Source organism: Eschscholzia californica, unplaced genomic scaffold (assembly GCF_041429995.1).
Source record: "Eschscholzia californica isolate CP2 unplaced genomic scaffold, dmEscCali1.0.p SCAF_1, whole genome shotgun sequence".
NCBI lineage: Eukaryota > Viridiplantae > Streptophyta > Magnoliopsida > Ranunculales > Papaveraceae > Eschscholzia > Eschscholzia californica.
This window is the reverse complement of record NW_028238198.1, coordinates 47,018,558-47,027,428: the sequence shown is the minus strand read 5'-3', so window position 1 is coordinate 47,027,428 and position 8,871 is coordinate 47,018,558. Positions and strand designations below refer to the sequence as shown.

General features: G+C 38.4%; 1 protein-coding gene across 1 annotated transcript; it reads left to right on the top strand.

The window, feature by feature from the left end:
* Positions 1–1,136: 1,136 nt before the first annotated feature.
* On the top strand, positions 1,137–4,904 carry LOC147567216 (bZIP transcription factor 12-like). Its single transcript, XM_086653822.1, has 4 exons — positions 1,137–2,115; positions 2,220–2,291; positions 4,381–4,410; positions 4,567–4,904. The coding sequence occupies exons 1-4, from the start codon at positions 1,462–1,464 to the stop codon at positions 4,648–4,650; spliced, it is 840 nt and encodes a 279-aa protein (XP_086509948.1). The 5' UTR covers positions 1,137–1,461; the 3' UTR covers positions 4,651–4,904.
* The last annotated feature ends 3,967 nt before the right edge of the window (positions 4,905–8,871 follow it).

The following is an 8,871-nucleotide window of genomic DNA, read 5'->3' as shown; positions in this document are numbered from 1 at the left end:
CTCTCTCTCTCTCTCTCTCTCTCTCATTCTCTATCTTTATCTCTCTCTCACTATCTCTTTCGGTCTCATTGACTATCTCTTTGTCGTTCTCACTCCAGATCTCTCTCTTTCATTGTAGATTACTTTCATCTCTTTCGTTGTAGACATATCTCTCTGTAGATTAGTTTCTATTTTTCTCTCTCGCGGTCTTTATCTCTCTTTCTCGTAGTCTCTATCTCATCATCTCTCTCTTGCAGTATGTGTAGATCTTTCTGTGGAGATCACAAAGTTCGTGGTCACGAAATTGTCAGGGCCATAAAATATTTTGTATGCACGAAATTTTTCGTGGCCCACGAAATCCTCGAAGGGTTTTGCCAAAAACCCTCTTCGAGGTCCGGTTCTGGCGAATGGAACACTTCCTTTCGCCAGAACAGTGTATGTGTGTGTGTGTGTGAGAGAGAGAAAACAAAATAATGAGAGATCAATCAAGAAACCATGAGAGAGTGAGAGAGAAACAGTGATAGAGAGAGAAACAGTGATAGATCGAGAAACATAGATAATGAGAACAATATAGAGGGATAGTGAGAGATGAGAGGGAAAATGAGACGATGGTAGTCAAAATGGTGGTGGTGGGAAGTTGTGGTGGTGAGGGTGATAGAGAAGATGAAGATTAGGAGACAATGTATGATCAAGTCAATCTGTGAGTTAAAAAATAAAATTTTTCTCAGAGTGTACAGAAAAACAAGGATTCTCTACAAAATTTATTCCCTCAAAATTTTTTTTTTTGGAAGTCTACGATCTACGTATGTCGTTACATTTGGGATTGATACATCAAAGATGTGATACGCTCAATAACTGCCCACTCAAACTGAAACGAGACCGGGTCTATAGCCTAACAAGACAATGGCCTAAATCCCAACTACATTATTAACGCCCCTAATAATCCCAAATTAAATAACCAAAGATTCCACCTTCTCTGGGATTCGAACCTGAAACCTCTAGGGTTTTCTGGAGTTTATGTCAACACCTTGGAACCACTTGGCCTACCAGCGGTTGACCCTCAAAATTGTTCTTTATGCCCAAAATCGAGGACCTTCGCCTAACTCAATTAGTAACCCATAAATGGCAAATTCAAGTATTCAACCACACATATACTCTCCTTCATGGGCATATCCCATCCACACCTCCTTTTTTCCTTTTATGGTAAACAGCCAAAATCCATCTCAAAACCACTTTATACAAAACCAGAAACCAGTTCTGGTTTTTTCATAGTTTCCTGGTTTTGATACTTTGTCTTCTTTCTCTCTCTCTTAATAAATTCAACAAAATCCACGTTCAACAGATGCACACAAGAGATTCGACAATTTATTTCCTCTCCAAACTCTGCAAACGAAAGAGAACCAAATCGAAACCCTAAGAGAGAGAAATTGGAATTTTAGCGAGAGAGGGTGAAAATATCAAGGACGTTAGTAATCGGAACTAATGGCATCGTCTAAAGTAATGGCATCTTCTTCCACTTCGGGAAATTCGGATCAGGGGCGTCCATCTTCTTCTTATTCGTTCAAATTTGGTGATCTTCAAGGTGAACAGAGCAAGAATTTGGGATCAATGAACGTTGATGAGTTTCTTAGAAACATTTATAATGATAATTCTGCGACTGAGTTCGTTCCTGGCGTTAATGGTGAAAGAGAACCAAAGTTAATTGGAAGAGGAAATTCGTTGTCAAACAAGACTGCTGATGAAGTTTGGAAGGAGATCACAACGAACAATGGTAGTGAGAGAAAGAATAGAAGTGGTGGTGGAAGCGAAGGAGAAGAAACGGTGTTTCCTGAAATTACTTTAGAAGATTATTTGACGTCGCATGGAGCAATGGAAGTAGAAGATGTGAGAAATCCTAATGTTGTTGGACCAGTTACTGGTTTTGTTGTTGATTCATCAATGGATGGTCGATTTCCTGTTCAAAAACAGCGGTTTGAGGGAACAATTTTAGGGTTTCGACATGATGTGGAAGGAAGAGTAGTAGGAAGGGGGAAGAGACGGGTTATTGAAGAACCTATGGATAAAGTTGCTCAACAAAGACAGAAGAGAATGATTAAGAATAGAGAATCTGCTGCTAGGTCAAGGGAAAGGAAATATGTATATAAATCTTGCTCTTCTTCTTTGATTTTGATTGGTTTTGTTTGATTATCCCCTCCGAATCTGATAAGTTCATTCTTGTGTTTTCTATGGCTTGTTTGTAGGTTTACACAGTTGAGCTTGAATCTTCAGTTACTCGACTCGAGGAGGAAAATGCACAACTTCTCAAAGAACAGGTGTTTCCAGTTGATCTTTTCTGGAGTTTTTTGTTTTAGATAAATGTTGAATTGCATACCTTTTTTGCCCACTCCTATGGAGTTGGGTTCTCCTAATGGAAATGAAATATATTTGTTTTACGAGCTTTACCTCCAAATTAATCCACGAAACGTACCTACTTTTCCCCGATCTTTGTTTGAAGCCACCAGCATAGATAGTTCAAAACAGGTAGAGGGTCTATTGAGGAATCATACGTTAAGAGTGTTAGATTGAAAAGTAGAAGTATACATGGTAGGTTACTCGAAATGAAGGAATTGACTAGAAGGAGGCTTTTTAGGTTTTGGCTGGATTTTACGACCTAAAGTTGAATTTCTTGGATCAGAATTTTAACTGATACTTCAGTCAAGCTTTTAACAATGTCTATTTGGGACTAGCATCTTAGGAATGCCTTAAGACATAAGTTACAGTAGGTCATGCACAAAAGCTTACCTGGTTTATTAGCAAATGAGTTGTATTTATTGATGTAGAACGCAGCGAAACAGTGAAGAAACTAAAGCTATGAATTAGAAGATATTAGAATAAAGCGACAGTGGAGATGATAAAGCAATTAGGGAAGTAAACAACAAGAACTTAAAGAAGAAGATAAAAATAATGCAACCAGGGGTTTCATTCAGAGATGAAAAGAAACAAGAGGAAGCAATCATTTTAAAGGATCTGCTAGGCTTATTTGAGAAGTATTAAGGGTTCCTAATATAACCAAGTTAGAAACATCTAACTTGGTTACTATCTTAAATAAAACACAAATAGAAACCCTGAAGTGGGATTTAACTGCGCCATTTTGGCCAGTTTCTCGGCCCTCCATCATTTACGTTCTTATATTTCATAATAATTTTGATGATGGAATTAATCTCCGATTCAATTTGAATGTAACTGTGCATCTGGGCTCGGGTTTGGTCTTGATCGGCCAGGCTCACGCCATGAGTCGGTTTAGTTATCCCAATGTAACTCAGACAAACTCAAACATGTAGGATGTAGATTATTAAATTATATATCGTAAAATATATATACATATATTATGTATACCCACATACACATACATTTGTATCTATATATATAATGTGTGAAAGTTAGTGCAAACCTGGCCGAGTTACTTGGCTAGGATTTGTGGGGATTGAGGATCAGCACATGTTTGATCCCGAGTAGATCACGCTTCCAACTGCCAAGGAAGGTTGTGAACTTCAACTACTTCGATGAAGTTCAGTGGGCCTCTTATCTTTCATCTTCATCTCCATCTCTTTCGCCGCTCCTGTTTGGGTTAAAAGAGTGAAGAAGCATAATCCCATATTTATGAAATGAAGTAAAGTGGAACTGGGAGAAGGATAGAAAGTATATCAACGGGATACTTTTTGCTGCAGTTTGAGGCCTCATTATGTTATTAATCTTTTAATTCTTGTAGCTCATCTTAATTCCCTTGCTTTTAGCTATACGTTTTCAGAAAGACTTATAACTGATAGGAATGTGATAATCTTCATTTCGTTGCTTTAACTCTAAACCAATTGAAGCTTCATACCTTCCTGTTCCATTCCTCCATATGCGTAAACAGTAGCAGTACATCTTTGAGCATCCTAAAGCGCTTGTGTTCTACTACAACATGTTTGTTCATTTAGTACATGAACAAAGGTCAAGTTATTGAAACGTCATGATTATCATGGAACTCTATAAGGCTCTATACTCTTCTCATGGAAGGAGCTACTTAATTATATATTGCTATTTGCTACTACTTGTTAGTACATCTTCTGCCCAGATAAGCTACAGATATATTATCTAGTTTTTGTCATGCAAGTAATTATGCACTGATTGCGTATTGAGTAATTACATCTGTATGCACCACCGTACAGCCACGAGGGCTATAACTTGAGATGTTTTTTGGGAAACTTCTCTTACCTTTAATAACTGTATCTAGATCTTTCGTGTATTTAAACATGGGCATTGTAAATTTGTAACGTTGTTTACCGTTCATTAGTTTCAATGTCGTTAATCTTCGGTTCAATATTTCTATTATGAAACACTCCAGTAATATTTTGTACTAACCTTAAATTTGACTTGCAGGCTGAGCGAAACAAGGAAAGGTATCATCAGGTACGCATGCAGATTTCCTTTTATTGATTGTTATAGATATTCTCAAACCGATGAGGTGTGAATATATAACGAGTAGTTGTCTAAGAGATTGAGTAATCTGTAATTGTTATTTTTCCGTAGTAAGAAAACTAAAGTCCTTGGTTCGGAAAAATGCAGCTCATGAAGAATGTGATACCAGTTGGAAAGGAACGAAAGCCATCACATCCTGTTCTTCGAAGGGTTGGTTCTGCGCAATGGTAAGTAAGAGTGTGGTGGTGCTCTCAATCTCGATCAATATGTAAACATGGAAAACAAAGGCAAGCTTTTATCGACCTATTTATGTACATAAATTAAAAGTTTGACATAGATATATCAGTAGAGAACATAACATCTCTTTCTATATATTAATTGACATAAATATGGAGTGAGTGACTAGTCATTGTATAGTCCTTGTATGTATTTACAGTTCAGTACTTGATGTTACATTCTTCTTACCAGACAAATTTACTACTTTTATATGAGCTTGTAATCTAGGGCTCTTCCTTCCTCCTGTGTGTTACCTAGAGAGAGAGTTGAGTTTTTGATCTTGTTCGAATGTCCAATTGCACACTTACAAACGGTCTTGGATGACTTAAAAAGGGAAGAAGTGATAGTGGTATAATATAGTTAGATGATGCCTGTTGGGTCGTGCCGACTGGGATATACAACCGTTATCTTCTCTAGGAATATTTATTTGTCGCCTCTTCCATTCTACCGTTGTCAACAGTATAGTCCTAACTGTTGTTTCATGCATTATATACTTAATCTAGGCATGCATATGCATAATTTAGATATTCTATATCATCACTTACTGATCAAAACGAGAGAGTCGGTGCAGGTCGTGATTCATATGATAATTGTCATCTCAGATGTTTAACATATGATAAGACAAACACACCAACTTGCAGATGTGAAATCCAAATTAATAGTAGAGGTCTTAATAATGAAAGGGTGCCTCTAAAGGCACCCCGACCTTTTCTTCTTGCCCTATGCCTCTCTTGGCACTCGTTGTGGGTCTCGGACTGAGTAGTGTCCCATTGGAGATGCTTTAACAAACACTCTAGTTGTCAAGTCAATGGAGATTCTCTTTCCTAGGTGTCAATATAGAGACACTCTATTCTTTTTTGGTCTCCAATGGAGATCTCTAAAATCTCTCTACTCAATGCACATGTCACTCTTAAATTAAATAAGGAACAGTAGTTAAAAAGAAAAGGTTTTTATTGGTGTAAATTTTAAAGTGACACGTAGAGAGTCTCATAGAGACACTCTAGTTTTAGAGTTTCTTTCTCATAGAGACACTCTAGTTTTAGAGTGTCTAACAAAGTATCCCAATTGGAGATGGTTTTTTAACAAAAACTCCAAAAAGTCACATATGACACTCTAAGTGTTAGAGATTGAGTGTCCCATTAGAGATGCTCTAATAAGACGAGTATTTTGGTATTTTCACAATCTTACAAAGATGTGAAAAGATCAAACTACACCTTATCTTATTAGGGGGATTACATCGGGGAGTCGGAGTATACCAATATTTCAGCTAAAATTGAAATAATTATTAGGTGGTGTGATGACCCAAGAATAGACGTGATTTGTTGGATAACAGCCACACAAATAAGTAACATCAAAATCATAGATTTAGGCATTTGTGGCATTTTGTAGATGGAGGGTATTTTTACATTACGGGAAGTACTTAATTTTCAATATTTTCTGAAACTAGGTTTAATTGTTTGAAAAGTTATTAGTCTTAATTCCAACGCATCCACACAGATAATAACTTCACAGCGAAAAGCCCCAAAATACTTGAGTCAGTAGCTAGGTCACAACTCACAACTCAAAGAGAGGGCAGGGCTTAAACAAGTTTAGGGCCTTCACACATTAGAGAATACCGTGACTATGGGGTTAGGTGTCGCGACTTGGCCATCTTAGCAGGTGTGCACGAAAATGAACTATAAGTGTAACCCCTAGAGTCGGCCTAGCATATGTCTGTGTGGCATATTGAACGAGTTCCCTCGTTCTAGGACATGGCCTGGGATAATACGTGGTGTTAGCTTATTACAGCCTACCTTTTGACAAGCGTTACATCTTCACGTGCCTTAGCCTTGTCGTGTTGTGTATTAGCACCTATCATTGGGAGGATTGAGTTATTCAATGGATCAGATTGTTGTATTTGATATATGGGAGCGAACATAACTTATGCAAATGGGGTGCTTATGTTCGATGTCTTGATGGTACGTTGGTAGCTAAATGTGTATCTGTTGGAAGTTTGAGACTAGATTGCAAGATCCTACATTGTGGTTTGGTGTCCTTGGCATAATGGTTGATACCTTTTATGACGGACCAGAGTCTATAACTCAAGGAAGCTTCACACAGGACGACATGAGCGTAGCTCGTATGTTGGGACCATAAGGTGTTGTGTCGCATTATGTCCATACCGCCGTATAGATTTTAGGATTTTATTTTCCACACTATGGCCCGTATGTTTTGAGAATTATGTCGGATAGACCTACAAGTCTGTGACACAAGACTACAAGTAGAGGAGATAGCGCATTGAATCTCCTACTCACTACTCTAGACAACCACACGTCTCTCTTGAGGCCGTGTAGTGGGGATGTCGGGTGGACGTGAGGACGTCTGCGTAGGTCCCCCGCCACTAGGGACTTCATTTTGAAATTTTTGTGAATAATGCTTATCTTCAATATGTTATGAGGTGAGGTTAAACCGGATAGCAAAAAAAATGTAGTAGCTTATTCTGTCTCTTTGTATTTTGTGTGAGAGGCCTTGGTTTGGTTGCTAATGTTAGCTATTTACTCCTATTCTTGTCAGAGCCTATCATGCAGGAAAAGCCAATGCCGTGAGGGGTATATTATGGTGGGTGATCTGGGGTGATCTGGGAAAATAAGGAATTATTCGGAGTACAAAGTTTTGAGTGGAAACGAAAAAAATTTGGAACATTTTATTTCCTCCAAATACTTCAACCTTTGATCTTCTTCCTCAACCAAGAATTATGGCGACCCCCTATACTCTGGCGACATCCACCATGAACGTCCGCGATTTCCACCACCAAATTTGTCTCCTCTCTCTCTCTCTCTCTCTCTCTCTCTCTCTCTCTCACTCTCACTCTCTCTCTCTCTTCTTCCCTCTTCTTTTTCCCTTCTCTCTCTATCTCTTTCTTATTTCGTGTTCTCTGAGTTCCGGCGAAAGGGCTCTCCCCTTCACTGACAACTCGTCTGATTTTCCAGACAAAGGGTTCCAGCGAAGGAGTTTTCCCCCTCGTCGGAACTTAAAGAGAGAAAGAAAGAGAAGTAGGGAGAGGGATGTCGAGAGAAAGAGGAGGGAGAGAGATAAAGAGGAGGGAGAGACTTGTCGTCGGCCGGTCATTCTCTGCCAGCAACGCAGGAGGATGTGTTTGGCAAAAAAAAAAAATTTGTTTTTCACTCTTTAAAATTTGCACTCCGGATACTTTCTCCAAATCACCCACCTTATATTATCTATGTAACAAATAAGACAGTGAAGGTCTACAAATAAATCTAGCCTTCATTTTCTCAAATTCCATTTCTTTGTCTGCACTCTCTCTTTATTTTTTTTTGTTTTTTTTTTTTTGTTAAGGATTTTTTTTTTGTTGACAGGAAGCAAAAGAAATGAAAAAGGAAAGAAGAAAAAAACAAACTACACACTTCCCAGAATGACCGGATAGTCCGGCCATTCTCGAGTTACATTGTTTCGTCAAGTCCAGTTCGCGATTTTATCAGCTTTGAAGTTTCCCTCTTTAGGTAGGTGGGAGTATCAAATGCCTTTTAGTGTCGTTTTTAGAAGTCGAATTTGAGCTATAATTTCCATTGATTGCCATTGAATCTGTTGGTGCTGAAGGTTAATGTAATCGATAATGTTATCACTTTCGATGTGGAGATATTCCATTTTGTTTCTTGCCGCCCATTTGATGTCATATAAGATTGCATTAATTACTTCACATTCTTCTGCATTTCTTCCTCGAATAGTGGTTGTCATAGCTGTGATAAATTTGCTTTGAGAGTCATATGCGATAATTCCAGGGGCGTGGGTGAGGGGGTGCGAGCGGTGCGAGCGCACCGGCCTCCCCTCCCCCTAGGGCCTCTTTTTCCTAATTTGTTTTATATAAAAATTATATATACAGTGAGAAAGCCTTTGAGGAACATTAAATCAAGTTAGCTCGGCTGGTTGGCTTCTTGCCTAATGACAATGTAAAGGTCGTGAGTTCGATTCCCATCTCGGACATTCACTTTCTTTTTTTGGTTGATGAGGCCACGAAGACCTGACTTGGGCTATAATGTTTGAAGACTCAAATATATTATTTTGTAAGCCCCCACAATTGACTTCTAAGTATTTAGTAGGTTAGTTATGTTCCACCTCTTTAACTTTCGATCACTTGTTTTTGTTATCTCATAAATCCACCGAAGAGATTTATCTAGA

What these genes read in the sequence shown, in the direction of transcription:
- LOC147567216 (XM_086653822.1), top strand. Translation starts at nt 1,462, where the DNA reads ATGGCATCGTCTAAAGTAATGGCATCTTCTTCCACTTCGGGAAATTCG. An exon ending in GGTCAAGGGAAAGGAAATAT is followed by an intron (nt 2,116 to 2,219) that starts GTATATAAATCT and finishes GCTTGTTTGTAG; the next exon opens with GTTTACACAGTTGAGCTTGA. An exon ending in CACAACTTCTCAAAGAACAG is followed by an intron (nt 2,292 to 4,380) that starts GTGTTTCCAGTT and finishes TTTGACTTGCAG; the next exon opens with GCTGAGCGAAACAAGGAAAG.